Source organism: Hipposideros armiger, unplaced genomic scaffold (assembly GCF_001890085.2).
Source record: "Hipposideros armiger isolate ML-2016 unplaced genomic scaffold, ASM189008v1 scaffold_1553, whole genome shotgun sequence".
NCBI lineage: Eukaryota > Metazoa > Chordata > Mammalia > Chiroptera > Hipposideridae > Hipposideros > Hipposideros armiger.
Window position 1 is genome coordinate 111,514 of NW_017732903.1, and position 27,817 is coordinate 139,330.

Genomic DNA, 27,817 nt, shown 5'->3' on the forward strand with positions numbered 1-27,817 from the left:
GGTGACAGCACTCAGGCCAGGGTGTGTGGCCCTCCTGTGTCTCAGCAGTGACCACACCATCAGGCCAGCTTTCATGACCCAGCAATCCTCCCACTGGCACAGGGTCCTGCACTCAGGAGGCCCCACGTGCTTGATCACCGTGCTGAAATTCTGAGTCATATTTGAACAAGTGACCCCACACCTTCATTTTGCATTGGGCCCAGCGAGTTACTCGGCCAGTCCTGCGTGCGATTCCTGCCACCACGACCCGGAGCCCGTGCAGACAAAGGTGAAAACACAGCCTGGGGACAAGCAGCCGGGGCTCCTTCCCGGCACTGCCACTTATGAGTGACAAAGGACTCATGAGGCAAGTGGCCAGACCTCTCCCAGCCAGCTCCCAGCTCGGTGTCACCATTCCACGGCTTCCTCATCTGTTAAGCACAGATTCGCTGAGTGTTTCCAGGCAGGCCATGTGAGAACACGCATGCAGAGCTTTATGCAGTGCCAGCACACAGTAAGCACCCAACAAATGGCAGCTATTGTGGGGGCCGGAGACACAGATGGGGGCTGGAGGCACAGATGGCTCTGGAAAGAGCCGGAGGCTTGGCCTGGGGACCAGATGCCTCACACTCTGGGTCCGGAGATCAGAGAAGGAGCCCCCAAGAGTCCAGCCTGCCTCCATCGCTAACCCACCTGCCCCTCCGTCCACTTCTCCTGCCCCGTCAGCAGGGCCTATGCGTGCTTTCTGGCAATTTTCTGACCATGGCTTGAGCATGACTGTGGAAACTTGGCACAAAACATCTGCTCCTAAATACTCTCTCTCTCTCTCCCCTGTTTTCTAATTTGTGCCAATCACCTCCTCCAGGAAGCCTTCTGTGATAGCCTCGTGCTCCTCTGCCTGACTCCAGGACCAGAGTCGCACTGCAGTTGCTCAAACCTCACATAGCTGTGACTTCCTGCCCTCCCGACCATGGTCTGGAAGCAGATGCCATGTCCCCAGCAGGACACAACCGCCTGACCCTGTGAAATTCTCCCACTGTGTTAGGATGCCTCTTTCTGAACTGTGAGCTCTGTGCAAATCCACTTCTCTGTGCTCGCTTTTCATTTTTGTCAAGGATAGTGGAACGTGCCTGCCCCTTCTCACCTTCTCAGAGTGATGGAAGGTAACTCAGAAAACCAGGCTGAACCTCTCGGAGTCAGGATGCAAGACAGACGTCGGTTACACGCACTCTGTTCTCAGCTACAAGGTAAAGGGAACGTCCCGGGGTCATAGGAAGATCCCTCAGGAACAGAGCCCAGGAGAGCCAGGACCTGAACTCTAGCTCCTGACCCATTGGCTGACCTGACAGGACTTGTTTCTCCGAATTGAGATTCTGAGTGTTGGGGATGGTGCCTGCACAGCCCAGGCTGCATCGAAGGCCGAGCTTTTATGTATCTCCTGATGATTGAAGGGAACTAGAACTGCACCTAAACCAAATGACCACATTCTGGAAATCACGCTTTGCTGTCCTCCTCGCGGTGCTTTCAGCCCGGATCCCTTCCGCCCACCCGCAGTGTGCGCTGGGAGAACAGCGGCAGGCCTCTTCTCTCAAATAACTCTCTAAATGTTTCCATCTAAATGTGAAATAATTCGAGTAGTAGAGTCCCCTCTGGAAGGAGTGAGCTGGTTTCAGCCAAGTGCCTCCCCGCGTTGGATGAGCCTTGGTTTTCATCAGTCACAGTGACGTGTGTGACTATATTCCACACCCAGTAACCCTCTAAGACATTTGATGGAGAGATAATGGGGGGCCCTGAAATGCCTTGTGCCCATTCCGAATGTAATATTACGAATAAACCTTATTGTGTCCTTATTTGGTTCTGTTATCTATTGCCATGTGATAAGCCAGCCCAAAACTCAGCAGCCTAAAACAAGGGCCATTGTCACAGACCTCAGGATTTGGCGGCTCAAGGGCCCGGACAGGGCTCAGCCGGCTGGTTCTTCTGCTCCACATGGCACTGACTGGCATCACCCGGTGGTGTGCAGCCGGCGGCTTGGCGGGGCTGTGACATCTAAGACAGCCTTAGATGACCTGACCTTTCTCACATGTGTAGTATCTTGTCTGAGATGGAGGAAAGGCTGGACTCAGCTGGGTGCCTTCACCTTTCCCTGTAGTCTCGGGGGTTTTGGTCGGGGAAGTGGACTTGTGTGATGGGGGTTCAGGATTCCAAGGGGAAAAGGTGAAGCTGCAAGCCCTCCTGAAGGCTGGGCCGAGACCTTGCAGTGTCATTTCTGAGGTACTCTGTTGGTCAAAGCAGCCAAACGCCAGCCAAAGTGCAGGAGAAGGGGAAACAGACCCCACATCTCCAGGAAGGGGGGCCAAGAATTTGTGATCATGCTTAATCCAGCACAGGGTGACCTGTCAGGGACTCAGAGGCAAAGATATACAGGAAAGGAGCCTGGGGTTTAAAACGCTAAGGAGAGTTGTTTCATATGAAAGTTAAAGTTTCAGGCTGAGCTGAGGTCCCCGAAGAAGGCAATAAAACACGTGAGCCCCGCAGATAGCTGCCCTCGCCCCACCCCACACCCCGATCCCAGGAGTTACCCTCACTGGATCATTCAAAACCCACTCTACCCAAACACCCAGCCGTGTTCTAGGCTCCCCCGCTCCCCAACTCCTAACAGCTCCTGTCCTCTCCTTCTGTCCTAGCGAGTCCGGGCCCTGCGCCCCTTTGGCCGGGCTCTCCCAGGCCTGGTTTCCCTAACCAGTCTCACCACCGTCCGTGTCCGGGGCACTTACTTTGTACCAGGGTCTGTGCTGAGCACTTCGTGCCCATTATTTGACTCCTTGAAACAAGGCTTTTCTCTCATTTTACAGGTGAGGAAACTGAGGCCCAGCGTGACCACGCAATGCACTAAGCGGAAGTGGTCCAGCCTTAGCGTGCAGGCTCAAAGCCTGTGCCGACACCGCCTCACCGCATCCTCCGCGGTCTAAGCGACCCGCCTGGATCCTTAGGCCTGGGTCTTACAGTCTAGACTCCCACAGTCAGTGCGAGGGGCTGGAGGCCCCCCCAACATGCTAATCAGGGGCCGCTTCGGATGGCAAGGGAGGAAATTCGGGGTCCCTAAATCCTTAGAGGAGAGCATGCGAAGAATGTCTCTGTTGGAGTGATAGCCAAGGTTTCTGTCTTGTTTTACGTCATGGTGGGTGGGCCGGTGGTGAGGACAAACGTGTGCGTGACGTCACTGAGATGAAAGCGAACTAACGAAGCAGGAGAATAGCTGTTTAAGCAGCTATAAATGCGCATCAGCTGGGCACCGCCCTCAGCTGGAGGTCAGGCTCTGACGGCCTCAATTCTGTGGAAGGCAGCAGCAAACCCAGAAGTGAAAAACGCCACTGGGCACCGGAAACAGCTGATGGGTCTCTGGAACCAAAGCCAGGTCCTCGGGCCTCCACTGAGACCCTCCCCAGTTCCACCGAACAAAGTGTCTAAGAGGCCGATTGGCTTCGCAGCCCTTGGTTCCTAGGAGGACAGGTGGGGTGTGGGTGAAAGCGATGCTAGCAAGGGACGCATTGTGAGAGCAAAGGGACAGCAAACAACTCAAAAGCAGACCCGGCATTGTGTCAGATGTCACTTCGCTCTGGAAAAGGGGTTGTCATGCCTGTCAGGGTGCCTGGTGGTATTTCAGCCCTTTCACACGCACCATCTCACTTGTCTCCACAGCAGGCCTCAGAAGCAGGCGGCCATGGAGAAAGCAGACGCTCAGAGAGGTTCCCTCGATCACAGATGGCCGAGCAGAGCTGGGAATAAACCCGAACCTTGTGATGTGGACACACGGCCTTTTCCTCCAAACCACGACGCCTCCTTTGTCATAACGATGACCATGAGTCATCAAGAAAAGGTCAGCTTAAATCTAGTAAACTGTTGAAGAAAACAGGGAAGTAGGTAGTACCTTTTTTTTTTTTTTAATTTTTCGTAAAAATGATACAAATAGAGTTTGGCATTTAGGATAAAGTTCAGCTTTCTGTTCTCAGCTACATTCTAAGTTCCAGTCATTTCCTTGTCATGCCTTGTTGCCGTGCAGCACGACAGCATCCGTGCACATCAACTAGGTGTGTTTCCTGAGCTTCTGGCACCAGTCGTGTGTCTCTGTTCTACCATCTTCCTACGGTTCCCTCCTTGTCTCCTGAACGCTCATCCAACTCCCGGGTAGGATTCCTGCCTCCACTTCTGAGCCCTGGAATGTACCCTGCACTCACACGGTTCTGACCCAGCCCACAGGAGAAAGTCCTAGATGTCAGGGGCCAGCAGGGCCTCTGTCCACCATCCAGCCACCAGCCTGCACGGCCCTGCCCTCCTGCAGCGCTACAGGCTGGCAGCTACCAAGTCTCCAGCACGTCCGCTGGCTCTGCTCTTGTTCTGGCCTCACTGTCTTTGTCCGGCCTTCCGCTTGACGACCTCCTGCAGACAGCAGAGCTGTGTCCTGGACACCTCTTCTTGGTATCCCTGCAGTGCCCACCTCCACACCACACGCATCCTCCCTTGCACGGATCAGTCAGGAGGCTCATGTTCAGGGGTAACGAACCCCTCACCTAAAGCAGCCTGAACAGTAGGGGCTTATTGTCTCTTTACAAGAAGTCCAGAAGTAGGTGGTTTCAGTGTCGGCTCTCAGTGAGCAGCTCCACAATTCTCTCGGCCCTTCCCCAGGACGGTCGCAGCATTTCCAAGCTCACATGACAACATCCCAAATCCGGGGAGATAGATGAGTTTGCTAGGGCTTCCATCATGAAGCGCCACAGACTGGGTGTCTTGAACTACAGGACTTTATTTCCTCACACTTTTGGAGGCTGGAAGGCCAAGATCAAGGTGTGTTGGCAGGGTGGGTTTCCCCTGAGGCCTTTCTTCATGGCTAAGATGACCCCCTTCTCCCTATGTCTTCACATTCTCTTCCTTCTGTGTGTGTCTGTGTCCAGATTTCTTCTTCTTTATAAGAACACCAGTCGTGTTGGATTAGCGTCCACCCTGATGGTCTCCGTAAAGACCCCGTCTCCAAATACAGTCACACTCTGAGGGGCTGGGGGCCAGGATTCAGTATGCATTTCAGGGAGGACACAAGTCAGTCTGTAACAGCAAAAGATTCAGGAAGAGCAATTTCTCTTTTCCTGTGAAAACCCTTTCCCAGAATCCTTCAGTAGACTTACAGAGCAGGGCTTGGTAACACGCCCTTTTCTGCTTATGAGGGCGTCTAGGGAAGCAGTTTCACTTATATGGTGGGAAGAGGGCTCTGCCAGCCAGAAAGAAGGGGTTGGGGACGATCACTGGGCAGGCTACCCAATGATCTGTTTCACCCCACTGCATACTGTGGCGTGGCTGCCCACTAATGTGTCTGCCTCTACCCTTAGATTCCCAGCTCTCCGAAGGAGGGGCCAGTGTCCCAGTCATCTGTGTGCCCCTAGTGACTAGCACAGTTGCTGGCACAACCAATATCTATTAAAGGAAGGAAGGAATAGACTTTAATAAACCCAATGAACCTGTTTATGTTATGTATGGTTAACACATTAGACTCAGTTCATACATTTGCCTTGCATTGTCTGTGGTTCACACCTTTAAATAATTGTGGCGCATGCTGGTACTGGAACTGGTCTTACAATCAGAGGAGCCCACGCGCCATGAGCTCACGGTGCATGGTGTCTGGTAGCAGCCGCGTGAAGCGTTACGGAGTAAATAATGGATGAAGGAAGCATCGCAATATTGTAAATGCTTTTAAACATGTCATTCTATAAACTTAAGGCATCATTATGTTTTCTAGAAAAGTGTCTTCCAGAACCGGGCACCCATTCCGCTCTGTTGGTATTTGCAACGGTGATGGGTATGTCGCCTGTTTCTACTGTAATAAGCGTGCTGCTGCTGCACTTGGCCCACAATGCTTAGCGCGATCCCATCTGAGAAATGAAGGTATGTTCCTGGTTCTGAGACTGAGCTGTCTAAATGGTATTTGGTGTTGGATCTGTGGGGTTGCACGACACGAGGCACAGGCCCACACAGAACTGCTGGGTCGCAGCGTGTCGCTTTTGCTCCACAAAGCCCTGTGTCTCTGACCCTCCATGCTCTGCAGATCAGGGGTAAACAAAGTGCCCAGTGAATGGCATCAGCGGTGGGGCTAAGTAACTGATTTGGTGGTGGTTCCCCAAATTCTGGCCACCCCCAATGCTAGAGAGACTCCTGATTGTCATCTAATCTCTACTTCCCTTTCAAGGTGAGAGGACTCAGGGACGTGTGAATTATGTGGAGTAAACGAGGAGCAGAGGAGGCACAGAAGTCAAAGTTGCCACAAGTAGCTGAGTTCCCAGAGGCAGTGTGTTTTGGCACCAGGAGACAAAGTGCAATCGCGAGTTGAGAGTTGCGTCTCCTCTCGCCCTATTTCAGACCCAAGGGACCCACATCTCCCTCGCACAGTTCAAGTAATGAGGTTCAATTAAATCGTTCTGGTTCCATTAGTGATTCAGGGCTTCGGGGGCAGTCTCAAGGCAAAACATTTTCCACACGGAACTAAAGAGAAACTAGCGCTGTTTGGACCCAACTGGCATGTAGGGACAGGAGAGGACTTGGTATGCAGCCAGCATGTGCATAAGCTGGACAAGATGCGCATGTGTGAATGTGTGTGCACGCATGTGTGCATGTGTGCGTGTGTGTGCATGTGTGCATGTGTTTGTGTGTGAGTGTGCACATGTGTGTGTCCATGTGTGCACACGCATGTGTGCGCATGTGTGTGAATGTGTACATGGGTGTGTGCGTGCGTGCACTTCTGCAATTGCCTGTTCTGTGCCCCAGGTGCTTTCCTGACAGCCAGGAGAAGGGGATGCATGCTAGTATGTTTTCCTTCCAAGTGTCGGGTTTTTCTTCTTCTCCCAGGTTTTTGCTGCTGCAATCAAGACCTGTTATTATAATGACAGTGATTTTTTAAATTGTGCCAGAGAACCTGGTCTTAACGCGTTATTATTGTGAGCACATTAGCCAAGCCCATTACAATAATTTATTGCTAAGAGAAAAACATCCTGGCGGTACATGTATCTAGAAGTTCCACCTCCTGAATTGATGCCAAAATATGACAGACTGCCAGTTCCCGACACGTCCACGTGCAGCACAGGACTCCCACCCACCTCTCCCTGCTGCCAAGACCAGGACTCGCTTTCCTTTGATGTCCTCTGCTTTCCAAGTGCTTTAAGTCTCTGCCAGTCTGAGGCACTGAGAACCACACTGCTACTTGAAATCAGTCTCATCACCTGCGACTCTGCTGACTGGCATCCCATCAGCCAAAAGGCGTGATGACCGAGGAGACACGGCGAGACCCTGCCATGACTTCTGCACCATTTAGAAGATACCTGATTGCATTCAAAATAGTTTAACTGGGGCCAGCCATGTGGCGCGATGGTTGGGAACTGGCTTGGGACGCCAGAGGGCCCCGGTTCGGGTCCCACATGTGAGGGCCGGTGGCGCTGCCCTCTACAGCTGAGATGCTGAACAACAGTGCATCCTGGAGCTGGGCTGCCATGGGTTGCCGGCGACGGCGTGGGCTGCAGCCCCTGTGGCAGTGGGTTGCCGTGGGCTGCTGTGTGCGGCTGGCGGCCAGCGTGGGCGGCCGGCCTGGCAGCTGGTCTGCTTCGCCCGGGAGGAGTGCAGTGATGGTGCCAGCTTGGGACAGTGGGGCAGCGTCCTCCACTGCTGGACTGAGGAGCGGAACGCCGGCAACTTGTCTGTTCCCATCCCCCCAATTCCCCAATGGAAATCTTAAAAAAAAATTTTTTTTAAATAGTTTAATGGTGGCCTTTTAACATGTTCTGCAGTGGTGTTTTCCATGGGGAGTCTCTCTATCGACTAATTATACAACAATACATTCTAATAAATCAAGATGATGTTGACAGGCTGGAATGACTAACAGACCAAAACCAACCCAACACGATTGCCGGGGATTGACATAATTAATGTGAAGTTTGGCATTTAGATTTAAGAACTACTTTCCAGAAGAGACCCGGGATAATAGTCGCTGTAAGAAAACCGTGGGGATTTTGACTGTCAACTCAGCAGTGTACTATGGCCTCTGCAACAGTTGGTCCTGACCAAAGTCTTTTTTGAGAGTGACAGCAAGAGCGAGAGCACAAGCACATTGAGGAGGGAGCAGTTTCACTCCATACTTTGATGGCCAGGCTGGGTCTGCGGAGGGCTGTGTATAGTCACTGAAGGCATATTTGAAGAGGAACGGAACTAAGGATGTTTCTTCCAGCAGCTCCTTACGGAAGTCACAAGTAGAGGTGTCAGTGCAACACATTTCAGCTCCGTACAAGGAAGAACTTTCTCCAAATAGGGTGATTGAAACACTGAACTTGGATGAAATCGGGAGAGGCCAAGAAGACTTCTAGGGTATGGTCATTTCCAATCTTTGCCTGGGTGGTAGGTTCTTAAGTACTTCATTATTGTTCTTGAACATGTATATTTTCATATACTCCTGTGGGCATGATACGTTTTACAATGAAAAAACTAGGTTGACTAGGTGTTGAGCAAAGTAGTGATCTCCTCGTCATTGTGACGGGTGAGGACAGGCTGGTGGCACTTGGTGAGAGGATGGGGTAGGTGACCTGTGACATTCATTCCATCTCTGTTTCCACAAGTTCAAAAATGTGTAGGCAATTATTAAAGGAGAGCTTTTCTAAACTATTTGAAGGTGATTGATTGCCTTTTAATTCATTTGATTCAAGGCCTCACTCCATTTATTCACTTACAGCCATCCTGGTGTTTGTTAGACTGTGACCTTCAAGTCTCTGTGACAGTGATTATCATTTTTATTGGCCATTATATAATGAGAAGTAGACAGGCACAGTCTCTTCCCTCTTAGGCAGTCATAAAGAGAATACAGTGAGAGCGGATATGAACAGTGAATAAATACAAGATGGCAAAAAGTTTACGTGGCAAACAGGTCAGGGTTTCAGGTCTTGTAAGAGTGGGGAACACATACAGCGCCTTGAAAAACTCATCCTAGAGAGGCTGAGACTGGGAGAAACTAGCCCTCTGCTCCAATTAAGCTCATCAGGCTTTCTGGAAGCAGTGAGCCTTCAGAAATATATAGATTCTGGCATTTGGACATTTGATTAGGGGAATCTTTCTCCTAGGCTGCCAGGAAAAAGAAAAAAAAAAGACAAATAACTTACGTGTCTATTTCCGCATGTGAACCCTGTTCTCCCGTGTTGTTTTTTGTGGTCTCTCACTACCCTCTCCACGGAGCCCATTTGTCATGGGGGAACCAAGACCTAAAAAGGGAAATGAGAGGAAGGGGTATTTGTGGACCACGATGGACGTGGAATCTGGGACAGTCCTTGAGTTCCCGAGTCACTGCTGAATAAACAGCCAGGTTCCCTGCTCCTTCTGGCTGGGCTGTGACTTTGGACAAAGTTACTTCTGCTTTGGACTCACTTAACCTTTAATCTGGGGATCCCCACTCATGTTACTGACATTAACTCCTCTATCCTCACAACCACCTCGGGTTAATGGGAAAAATAAGCCAAAACATGAGCTACTTGAGTCCAATGTGGTAAAATGCAAATAATATTTAATGGAAGTGTATTCTCTCATAATAATTTATCTTCTCTTTACTCTCGGGGAAACTGAGTCACAAAGAGTAGAAATAAGTTGATTTCGCATACACCCTTCAGTCTTTATCAATAGAAATAATGTTTCAATGCTATAGTATTTTCTTTCTGGAGGTTCGTATCATAGTCATTTTATGGATGAGGAAACTGAGGCATGGAGTGAGTGAAATGTAGCGCCTCAAGGTAGGCCTTACAAAATCGTGCCTAGATGAGAAACTCATGAACCCTAATTCTCCAGGCAAAATTCTTTTTCCACTAGATTCCTACACAAGTTCAAAATATTAAATCTGTTACTCGAGGTTTGTGAAATTTGGTGATAGCTGCTATCAAGTTTAAGTTCTTGATACCAAACACTGTGGGGTCTTGGGCGGTGGCCAGAGTAATTATGACCCTGACCTTTGTAACGGGCTTCAAACTCCGCACGCTCTCCGCAGCCACTATCACCCTGTGTCCTCAAGGACATCAGTAGTGTCCTCCTTTCACAGACGAAGATGAGGAGGCGAGAACTCAGAGGCGTTTGGCGGTTTGTCAGAGAACACAGTTAGCAAAGGGCAGAAGTAGGACCGAAAACCGGGTCTTCTGAGTCCAAGTTCAGTGAGCACACAGTCTGGGGAAAAGACACACCTGCTTTCTACTGGGAGACTTCGAGGAGACTGAGGGAAGTGGGAGAAGCCAGGGCCCATAGCACCGCAGCCCATAGGTTGGCAGAGAAGGGAATTAACATCGGTTGGCATTCGAGATGATGACAGAGAAGTGCTGGGCACTGCAGGGGTCTACAGGCTGCAGGGGTCTAAGACGAACACACGAGAACAAATGTGTACATGACAGTCTCTCTGTGTCAGCTTCTCATTTGGATGATCCTGCTACGAGACGAAAGCATTCATATACGTTCCATCTATGGCTGGGTAAGTTTGGAACATGGAGAATAGATGTGCACAGATGAAAACGGGGGCCGTACAGAAGAGCGAGCCAGGGGACAAACACACACGCCCATCCAGGAAGAGGTTTCTGAAGAAGTAGACCTTCTTTCTCTTTTTTAAATTTCAGAAGCAATGGTGTAAGCTGGAGGGCGAGCTGAGAGTGAGATTTAGAGCAGAAACTTACCTGGGGCATTTGGAACAATTATAAAGATGGGTGGGAAGTGGGGCACAGGGCAGGCGGTGTCAGTGGACAAAGAGGGCTTTGAGCAAGTGGAAATTCAAGAGGGATTACACCCTGTCTTGACTTCTAGACTGTGTCTGTGTTTCCACCCCCATGCTCTCGGAAAGCCCGTGCTCTCCATATTTCCGGAGCAAGAATCTCCAGGTGTGGAAGCGCGTCTGCAGCGGTTGAAGGACACAGTGGAAGGGACCTCGGGGACGCTGGGCAAGGAATCCCGAGCCACCCGAATCTCCCGCATTCTACCAACACAGACGTGCCCAGTGCAAAACTTGTTTGTCTGGACCCACTACTGGGAGGGAACCTCCAGTTTGCTTATCAAGCCCAAGTTGACCTGTTGAGTTTCGGGCCAGTGATTAGATTCTGAGTGTCAAAACTCTGCTGAGCTCTACTGACATATAAACATTTCTCGGTCTGTCAGTTCAGACTCCAGCCAGGTAGAGAGGCCTGTTTATCTGCTAACTGTGTTTACTCGAGTCATCTTTTGAGGACTGTTAATTACTCAGAGAAGCAGCAGCAGAGATCTGCTGGGAGACAGCAGGGAACATGAGCATGCAGAGAGTCCCTGTACTCTGGTTCCCGGCCCTTTGTGAAACACAGGGTCCTTGGAGGGTAAGTGCGGGCTCTAAGCATGACAATTTGAGCCATGAGCCAAAGCCTGGTAATCTCAGCCTTTCAGAAGCTGCTCATCCCTGACCACCCTGGGTTCTCTGAGTTGACAACAATTACTAAGACTTGCATGGGAGGTGTGAGAATGTGAGGGGTTTTATAATGATCCTTATGATTACTATTTTTGCCAACATCTGTTCATCTGTCCTATTGACAACGTGCCGTTCTCTCTTCTAACCACAGTACACGTATGAACACATTTCATACAACCACATGAGTACATCCATCCAGATGAGACGCTGACACAGAGAGGTTAAGCACCTTCACCGAAGTCACACTGCTCGTAGCTGAAGGCACTAGGACCTGACTACAATTTACATCATGCAGCTAAATCCCAGTATTTTCCAAAGACTGTCCAGCCAAACATGGACATTTACACGACACTGTTTTGGGTGCTGTGCGGAAGATACAAAGCTCGTGGTGTTGTTGCAGATTTCGGCGGCCTCTTCCTCGCTCTAAAAATGTCGCTCGTTTTATTCACCTGCATAGTAGGATTTTCTAAGTAGAAAAGACCTCACATCACCAATGCTATTTCTTATCCTGTTTTTAAACAGGGAAGGCAACTTTAGGCCCAGAAGGGCCCAACTTGCTGATTGATTTCCCAACACCTAGAGAAGGGCTAGGAGCAAATCCAACTCGCACAGTCAGCTTTTCTAACAACTTAGAGGGCTTGCGTGTTCTTGGTGGCATTCGGGATGCAGAGGTGTCATCAGAACAACGGTACAAAGCGACGCTCACTGCTTTACCAAGTCCGTCTCCCTTCTTCACTTCGCCACATTTTTATTCGTCACTTGAATTTCACCTTTACCGATCTTGCTTTTTCCTGCCTCTGAGTGAAACGAGGCCAGGACAGCCCTCAGCCATACCGGGCTGGGGACGGGATAAAGCTGAACCGTTCCACAGCCTTTACCGGCGAGCCTTAGAGGGCGCACAGAAATGCTCCAGGCAGCCACTTGTCCTTTCCTGCGCAGGAACAAAAGGTGGAGGGAAGCGGGGAGATGTATCTGAATGACTGCAGGAGACGTGACAATTGCTCAGATGTGGCCACACTGACTCAATGCAGAGGGACGGGGACACGCGGGGACACGCTGGGCCCGGCCCCACCCCACGCGGGAGAAGCTTCGCGGCTGCGCTTCGCAGTGCGTGCAAGGGCCCTTTCTCGGAGCGTGGAGGACGCCCTGGCAGTCCGCGGGGCTCTCGGCCCACGGTGAGGGCCCGCCTCTCCGCGAGGCCGCAGCGGCCGGGGGACGCTGTCTCCCGGCGCCTCGGCCCTTCCCGGGGGACCTGAGACCCGCCTCCCGCTCCCCAAGACGCGCGCTCGCGCTGCGTGCTTCTCACTCAGGGCCCGGGCCCGCCCACCGCGAGCGTGCGTGCGTAACGTGCCCCCGCAGAGTGACGCACGCGCCGCGCCAGGGCGGCTGCGCAGGCTGCGCGGCGGCGGCGGCGGGGGGCGGAGTGCGGGCGGAAGTCGGCGTCCGCGGCCGGGAAAGGGAAGGGAGAGGCGGCTGGGCGCGGCGCGGCGCCCTGCGGGAGGGCGCCGCCCCCTCCCCGCCCCCTCGGCCGAGGATGGAAGTGACGACAGCAGCCGAGGAGGTCACTTCCTGCTGGGCTGGATGAGGAGGAGCCGGAGACGCCGCGGAGGAGACCGGACCGAAGACGGACCGTGCCGGGGTGAGGTGAGTCCCGGCCTCGCCGCCCGGCCCCTGCGGCCGGACCCCCCCGAGCCTCGGCGGGGACGGCAGCCCTGGGATTGGGGCCGCCCCGCGCGGGCCACGTCCCACCCCAGCCGGCCTCACCCCGCGCGGGGGGCGGGGGAAGGAGGGGGCCCCGTGTCTGAGGGGCGACGGGGACCCAGAGCGGCGTTCGTGCCCCGAGGCGAGGGAGGCCGGGAAGCGGGAGGAAAGGCGGCTGTGGGGCCGCGGGCCGCGCCCGGGAGCCGCGGCGCCCGACCGACTGCTCGCCTCACTCTGGGGAGTGGTTGCGATCCCGGGAAGGGCGAGGGCCTTGGGTTTGCAGAGTGGAGATGAGCAGCCCGATCTGGACAGCGTGTGTGTGTGTGTGTGTGTGTGTGTGTGTGTGTGTGTGTCCGTCCCCGCGTGTTCGTGTCCCCGCCCGGCCGTGTCCTCGGAGTGAAGTCGTGAGGCGCTGGCAGAGGCGCCCCCGGGCTCCCGGGAGGGGTCGTTGACGGGGGCAGGCGGGAGCTGGGTGTCAGGAGACAGCCTCCCGGTCGCGCTGGCCGGCGTGGCCGCGGCGTGGACCCCAGGGCCGTGGGGGCGGCAGGGCATTCCCGCGAGGGGATGGCGACCCCGCGGCCGGGGCCGCTTCCTGGAGCGGCGGGGAAGCTCGCGTTTCCCCTCCCTCCCCGTCACGGGAATGGGAGCAGCCCGGGAGGAAGGCCTTGTTATTGGGCATCTCGTGCGTGAGGCTGCGTGTCTGTCCGGGTTTGTGTTTGTTTGCTTTTTCCTTGGGGGTATTTCTCTCCTCCTCCTCCTCCTCCTTTCCGGGTATTTTTACAGACTAAAACCTGCTGGTGTTCTTACTGTGTAGGGTGAGAAAAAAAAATCCAAAGGATCCAGAGGAATCCTAGGTTAGATGAAATTGCCCAGATTAGGAAAGGCACCTACCTGCCCTCCAGACTCCCGCTGATGTGGGTGCTGAGGGCCGGCCCCCCCCCTGGGGAGCAGTGAGGGGACAGCTGCCCTCCTGCCCGCATCTCCCTCTGGCAGTTTCACCCTTCCCTTCTTTTTTGCTCAAGGATTGACGGATACGAAGCTGCTTGCTGCTAGGAACAGGAAATTTATTGAGGAGCTGTAATGTGAACGGAGTGACTGCGGGTCGCAGCCAGACCCCCTCCACTTACTGAGCTGAGGTTCTCAGAAACGCCTGCTTTTTCTCCTTCCTGTTTAAAGGGAGAAAATGTAAAATGTTTTCTCAAAAAAATGTTTGGGCTAGAGTAACCACGTAGGGTGTGTTTACTTCCTGAGCCCCGGGGGTGTTTGTCAAGGAGAAGGGGGCATTTTCTGACGGGGGTTTTCCTTCTCCCATCTCAGGTAATTCACTAAAACGCATCAAAATCAGATGTTCTCTCTGAGTGGCAATCAGACGGGTTGAGATTTTTTTTTTCCCCCTTTCTTCAAACTGGCACATCTGGGTGAACGCTGGCATGTGTGTCTTGGCATGCTCGGCCTGCCTAGTAATAGAAAACCAACTGACCTGTTTGGGCTGCCTTTTTGGACCCATGTCACTGTACCCTTCCTTTCTGAAGGGCTGGTCGGGAGGAAGAAAGCAAATATTAAAGACAGTGTTTACCATTTGTGGCTTAAAGTCAGGTGAGAGATAATTAAGGCCTTTGAAGCTGATGACCTGAGGACCATCATTTGATGACCTAGGGGTTAGCAGTTCAGAGGTGACATGTTTGAAAGAAAGAGGGTCACATAAGGAGGAAAAGCTAAGGAAAGGAAAGTTTGGGGAAAGGCTGTGCTAGAAAACCTTGGGAAGAGAAAAAATAAGAGCACCTTAAGTAATTGCTGTGGCTTGTATCTCTCAGCAGGAGGCTGAAAATGAAAGCAGGCTGTAGCATCGTGGAAAAGCCAGAAGGAGGTGGAGGTGAGCAGTGAATCATCTCTGATGTACTTGGAATGTCCCTCCGTGCGTCCTTTTCTCTGCACTTGGGCTCTGCACAAACGCCAGAGCAGGCTAACAGCCTGTCTGTGGGGTACTGGGGCGACAGTGGCAGGCTTGTGTGCTGTGGACGCGCATCCAAGTCTAGTGACCACGTCCTTGTCCCAAGCTTTAGACTGTTTCCCACCTTGAGGGGAAGGGGTTTTCAGCTGTATTTTCCTAATATGTTAGTTTATCTTTCCTGTTTGTTCCCTTTGGAAAGTTCACGCTTTCATAGAAAGTAGGTGTGATATTTAGTAATGGAGGAAAAGGTGAGAGATGAAGGCACCTGGGTGCTGCTCTCCAACTCTTATCAGATTTGATGATTGCCAGAAAGAAAGCTGACGTCTCTGCGCTTTCCGCTCCCCTTGTAGTCAGCCCCAGCTGACCGAAAGGGTGTGAATGGCATGTTTGCACAGCACTCTAGAGATGGCGCCTTGGGATGTGGAGCCGGGGACACTGGTGCGTGCCCCTGACTGCTTTGGTCTTCCCTCTTCACATTTAAGGGTATCAGTTTCCGGACTGGGCCTATAAAACCGAGTCGTCTCCGGGCTCCCGGCAGATCCAGCTGTGGCACTTCATCCTGGAGCTGCTGCAGAAGGAAGAGTTCCGCCATGTCATCGCCTGGCAGCAGGGAGAGTACGGGGAGTTTGTCATCAAGGATCCAGACGAGGTGGCCCGCCTCTGGGGCCGCAGGAAGTGCAAACCACAGATGAATTACGACAAGCTGAGCCGGGCCCTCAGGTAACAGAAAGGCTTCCCAAATCCATGGTGTTAACAGATTGGAAGGAGACAAAGCGATTGGATAATGTTAGGTAAAGGGGGTATCAGGTGACAAGCCAGTCCTAACGAGGGGTAACGTGTAGTTTTCAGGTGGGAGTAAAAGAGCTATTGAGGCTGAGTAGCGGAGGCATGGGAGGAGAGGGCACGTCTTGGCTTATGTGTAGGAGGAGTCCAACGTGGCTGGCACTGGACCCTGACAGACAGCCCCTCCTGCCCAGTTATGGGTGACAGTGGGTAAAACATGGATTGGAGCTCGTTTGTAACCCAAAAGATTACTTGCAACTTCCCTGTGGGAAATCTATTGGGATTTCTCTTCCTTAATTTCCTGGGAGAAAAAGAAAAGTAGTGAAGCAAACACTTAGGATGAGAACTCCCTGAGAGGAGTGACCTGGCTGTCAGCAGCCATGCCCCTGAGCTCAGCCGTCAGTCCATGGTTCCAACATGTCCAAGGATTGAACTGTAAGTCTCCTCGGGTTCTTTTACCCTTGTCAGACGTCTTTACATTTCCTAAGCCTTAGCCTTCAAGGGACCAGAAGGCAGTTTATAACCTGTGCCACTGAACAGGTGCGAGGCTAAAGGCTCCAGGTGCATTGATGTTCCCAGATGAAACTGTTTCATTCGTAGTAACCCTGGATGTCCAACCTGCAGCAGCTTTGCTAGAGCCTCACATCCCTTTAAGAGGGAAGCAGCCGGCTGCCTGCTGGTTCCCAGCCCAGGCTCTCCCATTGTTTGAGCTGCCACTGTAAGAGAAGGAGTTCCCCATTCCTTCGTGTGTGCCCTCCAGACTAACCACATCAGCTCTCGCAAGAGACTCACCTGCCCCGACCTGGGTAAGCAGGAAAGTGACATGTAGGAACAGAAGGAAAGGCGCTGTAGAATTGAAACTGAAGAGAAACTGAATTTAGAATCTTAAAGTGAGACTGCCTTTGTGAAGCTCTAGCCCAGGACTAGAATGGACTGGAAAATTGAAGGAGAAAAGTAAGCTCCTCTGTCTCCCAACCCTCAGCTGAGGGCACGGCACGAAAGAGTGGTGGTGACATTTGCAAGTAGTACTTGGAGCAATGACTGTTGGTCTTCGGGTCACAGAAGTGTAGCAGGAGGTGTCGGGAGGTGGAAGATGGCCTGACAGACATCCCTGTTTTTGCAGATACTATTACAACAAGAGGATTCTCCATAAAACAAAAGGGAAAAGGTTCACGTACAAATTTAACTTCAACAAGCTGGTGATGCCCAACTACCCGTTCCTCAACATTCGGCCAAGTGGTAAGATGCAGTCTCTGGGTGGGGAAGGAATTTTGATTTGGAAGAGACTTAAGAACCCGAGTCTAAGACTGGCGTGTTTAGGGTGCCTGGGAACCCCAACATCGCATGAGCCTTACATGCCTCCGTCCTTGCTCTGTGTTCCTGTTCACCTCACCCAGGGCGGTAGGCTCGGCGGCATCGGGGATAAATGATTTAGTTGGTCGTTTTGCGTCTGTTCTCTGCCTATTATTTGTAATCTGGATATTTCTGCACTGTCCTCTTAGGAATGGTATCAGTAGGCTTGTGTTGATCTTTAAGTTAGAGTTTTAACTGTCCAGCGTCTTTTTCATAGACGAGAACCTGTTTCTACAAACACTTCCGATTTTCTATGAAACTACCAAACTCCTTTATCAAGTGACTGTCATCAAAACCACAGCATCCTTGATCACAGAAGGGGAGGCTCGTGTGTTTGCAGTGAAAAGCAGTTTCTTTGATCTGCACCAGCAGCTCCTCAGAGAGCAAGACTCTGGGGTGACTGACCTTCTCTCAGGTGCAACAAGGTTTCCCCTTAGGGTCTCGGGTAACAGCTCCTCACGGTGGTTTCAGGCCTGCCCCTCAGTGGTCTCAAGGTGTTGATTGGTTGCTTGGTTGGTTTGTAGATGCAAGTTGTACCCCTGCTCAAGACAGTGGCCTGTGTTAACTCGTTTCTGCCCAGCCATCAGTATGTCTTTCTGGCATTGTACAGCAGGCAAAGAAATCTCATTGTGATGCTGCCGTTTTACAACTTCTCAGAGAAAAGTGGGGGGAACCTGAAAACTTGGCGCGGGGGTGTGGCTGAGAGTCTGGTGCTGAGATCCACTGTAGATACGTAATGACTGCACAACAAGTTAGGGCAGTTTCAGCTCATGCTGCTGCCATTACATTTCTGTCTCCTTCTGGGGCCACCTCCTCCTATCCCTGGGGCATACATTTTAAAAAAAAAAGTGGTATTGGAATGCATCTCTCTAATTACAACCTGTTTTCTTTCCTTGTGCCTGAGGGAGAGGCATTAGGAAATCAAACCTGTTCTAGCCACTGGAATCCCGCTTCCTCTGTTCCCCTCATGCCCCCTCCCTGTACACCTAGAAACACTGGGGCTCTGCGTGGTCATGCGGCAAGGCTGAAGACTGTGCTGGTGCCCATACCCTTCCATACCATTCCCCAAAAAATGCTTCCTTGATCTGTCCTTCGGTCTGTGACCCAGTCTTGTCTGTCAAAACTCCGCAAGTCCAGCCACTTGGACACTTGGACTGGCACACCTTTAGGCCCTGGTTGTAATAAGCTTTTCCTGGCCAAGGAAACCTGTGGAGACCCAGGTCTAGAGACCTTGCAGTTCTGGCCTAGCGCAGCCGCTCCACCCGAGGGCAGTGGGACCGGCACTGATCCTCAGCTAAGCTCAGGATCCTAATGAGAAAATCACGGGGAAGCCGGTGGTGCGTGCACGTCCCCCTGAGCCCACGGCTGGGTGGCTTACTCCTGGGACGGACAGCACCAGGGAACGGGGCTCTGCATTCAGAGACCCTCATCCAGCTCGAGCAAATGTTGTCTCGGGTTAGCTTCTCTGATGACAGAGGAGCTGCCACGTTCACTGAACGTGTGCTTAACAAAGGTACTTTTGCTTAGTGTTTTGTGAATGATCTCATTTAACTCCCCTAGCCCAGAAAAGTATATGTGTCCGTATCATTTTACAAATAACAAAATTAAGGTTGACAGGAAAGTCAGATTGGTCAGGGTGGACGGGGTACAGCTATCTGTGAGCAGCTTCTTGAGAAACAGTCCCTGAGAGATTGAGCTCCTAAGAGCTGGCTCCCTCCCACTGACTACGTCGGCCGTTCTTCCTCTGGATTGGGACTCATTCATCTGTGCAGCAGATGAGATGCTAAGCCCTACAAACCAAACAAAAAAGATGATGGGTGAGCTCTTTCTTTCAAGGAACTTACAGTTTAACCGGAGAGGTAGGATGTGAGGTTAATACAGTTCGGAATGTGGCCTGTGGTAAGCGCTCTGAGAAGTGAGGCTGTGTGGGTTAGGCCCAGGGGCCAGAGGGACCGTGTCTGGGTGGTGGGTTGACAGAGTGGGCTGTTCTGATCTGTGTGTTTTTAAAAAGAGGCAATGCATGCTGGTTGTATTATAATATAGCTGAGTAATACGGCAGTTCGTGGAGTGACGAGGAACATGAATGGTCTCCCTCCCCATAGCCCCCCTTTACCTTAACAGTGTAGGGTACGGAGTACAGAACACTTGGATAGTACTTCTACACACAGAATCTCATTTTTATCATTGAAAGCATCCTGTAAAGTATTGTGTTACATTTATTTTAAATATTTACTTGTAGTTACATAATAATTATGGGAAAGATACTGAAGATACTAGTAAAAGTGGTAGCCTGTAGGGTGTGGGGGCAGGGCAGACCAGTTCAGGGATGGACTTGAGACCTCTCTCTGTGCCTCCCAGCCCCACCCCAAGTTGTTTATATTTATATTTATCTTTATTTTGGAAAACTTTAAACGTACAGAAGAAGAACTGGAAAAAATAGAACATCAAACACCCATAGGGCCTCTCACGATTCACTAGCCATTAACATTGTTGCCACACTTGCTTTATGTCTTCCTGTTTGTATATACTTTTTAAATCATTTGAGAGTAAGCTGCACATCATGACACTTCACCCCTGTGAGCTTCAGCCCGGATCTCCCAGGCACAAGGCCAGTCTCATAACCACAGTGACATTACCACGCCTGGCAAGTTTGACATTGCTCTAATGTTATTATCTAACATGGGGTCCATATTCAAATACTATATATGCCTTTTAAAATTTGGATTTTTGAACCATGATTATGATCTAATAAATTATTTATTTTAGCAAATACCTATATGCATTTTGCTATGTGCTGATACATTCTGAGATCTTGACAAATATTAACTCTCTTAGTTTTAAAAACATGAGATTAGTCCTGTTATTACTCATTTTACAGGCAAGGAAACTGAGGCACAGAAAGGTAAGTTATCCAGAGTCACACAACTAACGAGTGGTGGGGCCAGGCTTTGAACCTAGGCAAAGGCTATATTCTTTCCATTTTGCCAGAGGGGGTCAAAGACCCTTTGGTTACTGGCTATAAGAAAAAGGTGCCAGAACTGGGATTCACACCCAGAGTTTCCAGCCTTACCACTTAGATTTCATGGTGGCGCTGTGAACGCGGTGTTCTTCCACAGCCACACATGTCACTCAAACTTTTAAAGTAGCAAACTTATTTTTTCAGACAAAACCCTAGATTTGCTATGTGGACATCTGGTAGTTGGGCTGCTGCACTTGGAGGGGAGGGTCCAGCTCTGCTCCTGGGTCTCGCCGCCTGGCTCCCTTTGCGAGCCCTTGGAAAACGCTGTGGGCTGCTTCCTTGCAGCTTTGCGGCGTGCCTCAGCCTGTGGGAGGACCGACGTGAGCGTTATCCTTACAACATTCAGGCTTCAGAACACACCGAATTGGGGTTGTCTGCTTTTTCACAGATGGACTGTTAATACAAAAATCAAGATCCAAAGAGTCAAAAAGAGTAGACTTTTAGCCACTGTCAGAGGCTAGAGGGAGCCTGGGACCCCGTGACTCAACTCAAGTCACATACAAGGTCATCCATCTGTTTTTCCTAATTGTGAGGTACCGTCAGTGGCTTTAGGGAAAAAAGTCCTGCAAAACAGTTTTCTGTGGCAAATGAGTTTGGGAGAGGCTGCTCTGTAGTGTCACTCAGTCACCTGTGCCCAGAGTCACCTGTGCCCACCTGTGAGGATGGCTCTGCCATACAGAGAGAAGGCCACTGGTCCGGAGTGCTGCCTAACCCGCCTTTTATGGCTTCTTCTAGTTACCATACTTTCACTTATTTGGATTTTTCTTTTTTTCTTTGCCTTTGTTGCTTCTCCCTTATCTCTGCGTCAGTGTAAAGGACCCTGCTGACATCCTCAGTGATGGGCCGCTGGTATTGCCCAGGAACCCGGAGGCCCTGGGTTCTCCGCTGGCACACCTTTCCCAAGGCCTGTTTACCAGAAGGGCTTTGGGAGGCTGAGAACTTGTGAGCTGCTGGGTTGGCGTGGTTAGCATGGCGCTGGTAGCTAGAGCTTCAGACTTCAGCAGGTGAACTTGGCAGAGGAGTGGGAGGTCCTGGTAGCCTGGCCTTCCAGTGCCTGGAAAGCAGGCTGGGGATGGAGGACTTCATGTAAAATTTGTCAGAGAAATAATAGTCGGTTTGGAGAAATTGAAAAATATTTAAATTTCTGTAAAGTAGTGACTATATATCAGAAATGATAAATGATACACCCTAAGAATTTAGCAAACATCTGGCCTTTTTTTCCATCTGTTTTTGTCCTCAAGATATGCCTTGTTCACATTCATGTATGTTACATGCAGCGTCTTTGGGCTTTTTCTGCATGGCTTTGTGTGCATGTCATTTCCAGCTGTGTCTGCTTGCTTTATAGACATGCCAACGTTAGGAAAAGAAAGAGACTGTTTGCAAAGCTGAGATTGAAAAGGTGACATACACAGTGTTCAGAGTGGCTGAGGAGGAGCTCTTGGGTCCATTCATTCATTCATTCATCCCCTGGTTGCTGAGCGCCTCCTCGTCGCTAAGCTCAGAACGGCTGGGAACCTAGTTGTGAACAATAGGCAGTCCCTCCTCCGTGGGATTTATGTTTCAGACTTCCGATGGTCGTGCATACCCTGAGGACAGCCTGAGCAAGAGCTGGAAAGATGGCGGCTAAATGGAGACGGGGAGGCTGGGCAGTAGTTGCTTGGGGGACAGGCGAAGGGATTGGGCCCCGCTGGAATGTGTTTCCTGTCGCTCCTAAACACCGTGTACTTATTTATTTAACAAAAGGGAAAGTGCTGATAATAAGTGAGCAGACCTCTGAAGTGGCCTTTTGTCCTTTCCACCATCACAGGTGTGGTTCCCCAGAGCGCACCACCAGTGCCAACGGCCTCCTCCCGGTTCCACTTCCCACCTCTGGACACACCCTCTCCAAGTAGTGACGTGCAGCCAGGGCGCTTCTCTGCCAGCTCCCTGGCGGCCTCTGGCCAGGAGCTGAGTAATGGCGCTGAGAGGAAGGCGGAACTCTCGGAGCTGGAGGACGGCGCAGCCGACTGGCGCCGGGGCGTGGATCTCATGGCCTCCCGGAACGCTGTCGGGGGAGGAGGGATTGGCCACCAGAAGCGCAAGCCTGACATCATGCTTCCGCTGTTCACCAGGCCAGGGCTCTACCCTGACCCTCACAGTCCCTTCTCCGTCTCCCCGATCGCTGGCCGAGGAAGTGTCCTGAACGTCCCCATTTCCCCAGCCCTGTCCCTGACTCCCACCATCTTCTCCTACAGCCCGTCTCCAGGCCTGAGCCCCTTCACCAGCAGCAGTTGCTTCTCTTTCAACCCTGAGGAAATGAAACACTACCTTCATTCTCAAGCCTGTTCGGTGTTCAACTACCATCTGAGTCCCCGGACATTCCCGCGTTACCCAGGGCTCATGGTCCCACCACTGCAGTGCCAGATGCTTCCTGAGGAGCCGGCCCAGTTTTCTATCAAGCTGCAGCCCCCACCCGTGGGACGCAAGAACCGGGAGAGGGCAGAGAGCAGCGAGCAGCCGGCGGCTGTCCCTGCTCCCACCGCCACAGCTCCTCTGCCCCCGAGAGTTAAGGTGGAGCCTGCCCCTGAGAAGGACCCTGAGAGTCTGCGGCAGTCGGCCCGAGAGAAGGAGGGACGCTCGCAGGAAGAGGGCACTGTGCCAGGCAGGACCACAGAAGAGGGAAAAGGCGCCGTCTTTGCCCGCCCGGCTGCACCCCCTGTCTGGCCCTCTGCACCTATGAGTGCTCCAAGTGAAGGATCCCTCGAGGTGACTGAAGACAGTGACGACGGGCCTGGCAAGGAGCCCAGTGCACCTGAGAAGAAAGAAGACGCCCTGATGCCCCCCAAGCTTCGGCTGAAGCGGCGCTGGAATGATGACCCTGGAGCCCGAGGGCTGAGCAAGGGTGGCCGGCCCCCATGGGACGCACCGGGGCCACGGGGCTTGGCGACGGCAGCCGCGGACGCTTAGACCCGGAGGTGGGGGGGGGGGTTGTCTGTACTATAATCAGATACATGTATTTATGTAGCAAGATTTCGGGGGGCTTAGACTTGTATTTTTACGTTTGGGGATGGGATGGGGTGTCTTCTGTTGTAAATTAGGTGGGAGATGAACACACTTTTTTCCTGGGGAGTAGGACACGGGAAGGGTATTGACTGAAAGGAGAGACCGCCTCCATTTCTTGTCGAGGCTCATACTTTCTGACTAACTCCCAAAGGGCCGAGACACTGCTGGTCCCGTGGTTGTTCAGGTTCCAGACTTTCTTTTCTATTGTATTTATCCATGGAAAGCCATCAATGAACTTATATTGCTCCGAGAGAGAGAGATACCCAGAAGGGAACAGGCGTGGTTGGGAGGTTGGGCGGCTGAGCAGTGAGAGACCATTGACACGCTGTTTGCCTGAGATGGTTCTTTATAATTGTTTCAGGGGAAGAATATGGTAATCTCAGTCTTACTGGGCGCGGGGTTTCGGAGGTTGCTCTTTGTTTGGCATTTTTCCTTTTCCTCTAAAAAACTGTTTTCAGGAAACACGAAACGTCTGCCAGTTAGAGTGCAGCTGGGAGGCGCGGGCACAGAGCTGGGCTGCGTGGGTGACACGAGCCCCGCTGTGAATCCCTGGACTTTTCGCCTACTTCACCTGTTCAGAAGCCATGAGGAGTTGTACACTCTTGTTCAGGGAAGGAAGAAAGGGCAGGAAGAAGTAACCCAATGCCTTTAAAAGCAAAGCAGACACAAAAATGATCTTTATTTTTTCTTTTCCATCGTGGGTTCGGGGAGCCAAACCGGAGCGTGACTGTGCGCGAGGTCACGGAGAGGCATGACGGCGCTGAAGAGGGCTTTCTGCCGTGTCTGGTTCTCTTATCGTTTTCTTAAGTCAAGCCTTAACAATGGACATACTTAATGTGATACGGGTCTGTCAGCTTGAGCCCATGAAAGGGCGTGGACAACTTTTCAGATAATCCAGGAATGTGGACGAGTGGTTCAGTGCGAGCTGGTATGTAGTCTCCCGGTTTGGTCTGGTGTGCCTGGATGGGCAGTCAAGGGCGGTGGCACCTGGAAACGCAGAAGGTAGCTGGGGGCACAGTGGGTGTTTGTGGGACCTGAAGGGAGAGGTGGGCGGCGCTACAGCAGGCAGCCAGATGCCTGAGCAGGAGGTGAGGCGGTATCTGTCCTGTCGTGCGCTTGCCGTTCTTGCCATACCCGTTCCCCAGGTCATCCCGACTCTCAGGACCGGGGGACTGTTCTGTGTGAGACTCCAGTTTACACAGGAAGTGGTTCTTCATGGGAAATGCCCTTCCATCAACTTCACAGAATGGGAAAGCATTGATCTTATATGAAGCAAAAGGGCCTTGGACTGGGGCAGAGAGAGAAGCTGTGTGTGTGTGTGTGTGTGTGCGTGTGTGTGTGTGCGCGTGTGTGCGCGTGCGTGCGTGCGCGCGCGGTGTGTGGACATACCTAACTAGTTGAGATCGCTGGACATGAGGACAGCAGGGAGGGAAGTGACTCCATATCTGACAGGAGAGGAGTGGGCAGGGGTGCCGTCGGGAATGGAGGAGCTCCTGACTCCACCTTAGCCAAAGCGAGCTCTGTACTGGGAAGCGCTGGAGGGCTGTCCTTGACTGTTGGGGGGCGGGGAGCGGGGAGTCTTCAAACTGAGAAGCCTGCATGAGACAGGGCTCCAGAGAGGTCAGAGCAGTGAGTGAGCGGGTGGCTTGGGATGAGCCGAGTCTTTCATGCGGTTTTTGGCAAGTGTCCTCCCCCTTGTTTAATTCAAAATCCATGACTGACTTGTCTCGGCAAAGGGACTGGGGGAGCAGTCCCTAAGGACTCAGGCTGTCTGTGGTCGGTTGTGTTTTTGTCGGCGTCTTTGTCCGCACCTTGACTTACCTCGACTCAGAAAGCAAGCCCGGGCATGAGGAGGGCTCTCTGCTTGTCACTGCCGATCTGAGCAGGGAGGCTGGCTGGCCACCCTCTGTCCACTAGAGGGGCGGGCCAGCAGATGTCGGTATTAACTCAGGAATAGAAACATGAGGCCTTTAAAATAAGGGAGAGAAATCCACGATGCACCCCCGTAACTCCTAGAACCCAAGTGCCAGAACTAATCCTAGATGCTGCTTCTGTTTGAACAAAAAGTCACTGCTTTCACACTTGAAAAAAAAACACTCGAAAAATGTTCAACTCCGTGAAAAATGTTTTTGGGCTTTAAGAAATTGTTTGGTTTGTAACTGTCCTTTGATTGCCATCTCACCAATAAACTGGTGGTTGCTTTGCACTGCACACTGGGGCGGGGGCCGGGGTGTGGGATGGGTCCTTGAGACGTCCTGGGCTCCAGGGCTGGGAAGTGCGTGTTCTCCCTTCAGCCTTCTCCCGGCAGCCCCTGTCACCACCCTGGCACAAAGCCAGTCTTTTCTCTTCTGTGAGCATCTTGTCACTGTCCAACAGCAGGTGGAAAAAAGGGGGACAAAACCAGATCTATTTTCTCACCCCCATGCTTTCCAAATTTGGCTGTGCCAAATGTTTAAAATTTTGCAACTGTAAATCTTGAAATTTCATTAATCAAGCACTTGTTCATGCGAACAGCTTGCTTTTTGACTGTAGAAAATAGTAGAGATATCTTGAGGGCATTCAGCCTTGCTGAGCTCTTTTTTTTTTTTTAGAGAATGGCTGTGAGTGAAATATAGACAATTCAGCAAGTCTCTTCAGCCCAGTCTTCAGGCCGCACCAGCTCGCTGACATACGGGGGGCCCTGTACGGGCCACGGACCTTTCCGGAGCATTAAAAATATGGCTGACATATCTCACTTCTCTCCAAGCGGGTGGAGTCAGTTGGCTGTTTGTCCCTTGTTTTTTTATTTATTCCATAATTACGTTTCTGCTTTTTGTTTTGTAAACAATAATGAAAATTTAATTTTGTTTAAAAGAGGAACTTTGACCCAGTCTTGCAAGAACAGTTCCATTCTTAGTTTCTCGTTGGAGAAAAAAAGTTACAGTTAATTTGTTCTGAAACATTTAGGCATCCTTTGAGTTACGAAGCTGTGAGGCAGGGACGTGTGAGTGAGACAGTGTGTGTCAGAGGTGACATTAGTCCGCTTCCTTCGCTGAGTCAAGTGTGGGGTGTACATAAGTGGGGTGTACATAAGTGTAAGTAACCTTGACCTCGTGCAGTGCCTTCTAGATGTCCCGCTTTCTATAAAGTCTTCAAATTTTTGCATATATATTATATATATGATGTAATGTTATAGAAATATATGTATAATATACATATTTTTTCCAGGGGTATCTGATAGCTCTGTATTTTGTTATGGAAGTTGAAAGAAAAAAGTATTTTACCTCAGAAATTAAAAGTTAAATAAAAAAAAATACTTTTAAGTGATGTGTGCGGCTGTTGGCTGTTGCCAGATGAAGGGCGCCAGAAACCTGGGACACGGTTAGTTAGGGACATTGTGGCTTCAGGATTGTGTGGAGGACTGGTTGAGACTAAGTGTGCCCCGGACACCGCCTAGCCCATGGGCTACACCATGTGTGGTTCCGTGTATGTGAGGTGTCCAGACAGGCCAACCCACAGAGACACAGCATAGATTGGTGGCTGCCAGGGACAAGGGAGAGAGACCAGCTTGCATGTCAGGTGGACTTGGACATAGCTTTGAGGTAAGGACCCCAGGCATACGGCTCTGCCACCCTCTGCTGGCGACTCTGCACAGAATGGGTGGCGATTACCCAGTTCCTAGGCTAGAGAGGAGTGAGTGATGGCAGCAGCGAGAAGCAGGACAGACGGGCCTCCGGGGGAGCACTGCGTGGGAGGGGCTGTGGCCAAAGGCGACTCCCAGAGCCCACGTAGGCCAGTGAGCAGGAGCGAAGCGTGAGCTACTTCTGCCTTAGAAGGCCCTTCAGACCCTGGTCCTACGCACCCTTCCCGCCCCATCCCGACCACGCACGCATGCACAGCCTACGTGACCGCCGCCCTAATGGCAGGTTTCAGGGCTCACTTCTATGAGCGGGTTCACGTCCCATGATTACCGGCTGAGATAGGTGCCGGTTTTTTGAGGGAACACTGAGTCATGGGCGTTAACTGCTGTGACCAGTACCTGTGCTGCCCCCACTCTGCCTTGGGCCTCTCGTCCTGCTGACCTAGCCTGTCGCACGGCCGGGAACACCACTCTCTCCTCCATTCACCTGTCCGACTGCATCTGATCCTTCAGAGTTCCACTCAGTTCACCACCCCAATGCCTTTGCTGGCATTGCGCTCCACTACAGCCCATGGTCCTTGGCACCGCCTCCCTTCCATCCGAGCACTGCCGGGCCAGCTCAGTCACCGGACCAATGAGCCAAAGGCTGGTGCAGAGCATCTTTGTGCAGTGTCAGAATGTGGCCTGGAGCCTAAGGATGATTCCTGAAAGTTGGATGGATAAAAAGAAGATGGATGGATGCACACATGATAGGTGGATGGAGGATGGATGGATGGATGGATGGATGGATGGATGGATGGATGATGCATGGATGGAGGATGGTGGATGGAGGGTGGATGTTGGATGGTGTATGGTATGGAGAATGGATGGTGGATGATGAATGGAGGATGG

The 27,817-nt window shown here is 51.7% G+C and overlaps 1 protein-coding gene and 1 long non-coding RNA gene across 4 annotated transcripts in view; both read left to right on the forward strand.

The window, feature by feature from the left end:
• Positions 1-5,909, forward strand: part of LOC109377785 (uncharacterized) — a 25,663-nt gene extending 19,754 nt beyond the window's left edge. The window contains exons 2-3 of the long non-coding RNA XR_002122935.1: positions 3,682-3,859; positions 5,768-5,909. This is a non-coding gene — a long non-coding RNA (uncharacterized LOC109377785). The remainder of the gene's footprint in view (positions 1-3,681; positions 3,860-5,767) is intronic.
• A 7,106-nt stretch (positions 5,910-13,015) lies between these two features.
• On the forward strand, positions 13,016-26,517 carry ETV3 (ETS variant transcription factor 3). 3 transcript variants are annotated; one of them, XR_002122936.1, is made up of 6 exons: positions 13,016-13,102; positions 14,974-15,032; positions 15,593-15,830; positions 17,017-17,132; positions 22,073-24,235; positions 25,899-26,517. XR_002122936.1 is itself a non-coding variant. In XM_019634248.1 (5 exons), exons 2-5 carry the CDS (start codon positions 14,987-14,989, stop codon positions 23,209-23,211), a joined length of 1,539 nt encoding a protein of 512 aa, XP_019489793.1. In that variant the 5' UTR covers positions 13,016-13,102; positions 14,974-14,986; the 3' UTR covers positions 23,212-25,896. The 3 variants fall into 3 exon arrangements, 2 of the variants coding, with proteins under 2 accessions (XP_019489793.1, XP_019489794.1); XM_019634248.1 differs by lacking the exon at positions 25,899-26,517 and having other exon boundaries at positions 22,073-25,896; XM_019634249.1 differs by lacking the exon at positions 25,899-26,517 and having other exon boundaries at positions 13,030-13,102; positions 14,977-15,032; positions 22,073-25,896.
• The last annotated feature ends 1,300 nt before the right edge of the window (positions 26,518-27,817 follow it).

Bases quoted from the DNA above. Each gene is read 5' to 3' on its own strand.
- ETV3 (XM_019634248.1), top strand. From the start codon at position 14,987: ATGAAAGCAGGCTGTAGCATCGTGGAAAAGCCAGAAGGAGGTGGAG. The intron at 15,033-15,592 runs GTGAGCAGTGAA...TTCACATTTAAG, and splicing joins AAAGCCAGAAGGAGGTGGAG to GGTATCAGTTTCCGGACTGG. The intron at 17,133-22,072 runs GTAAGATGCAGT...CCACCATCACAG, and splicing joins CCTCAACATTCGGCCAAGTG to GTGTGGTTCCCCAGAGCGCA.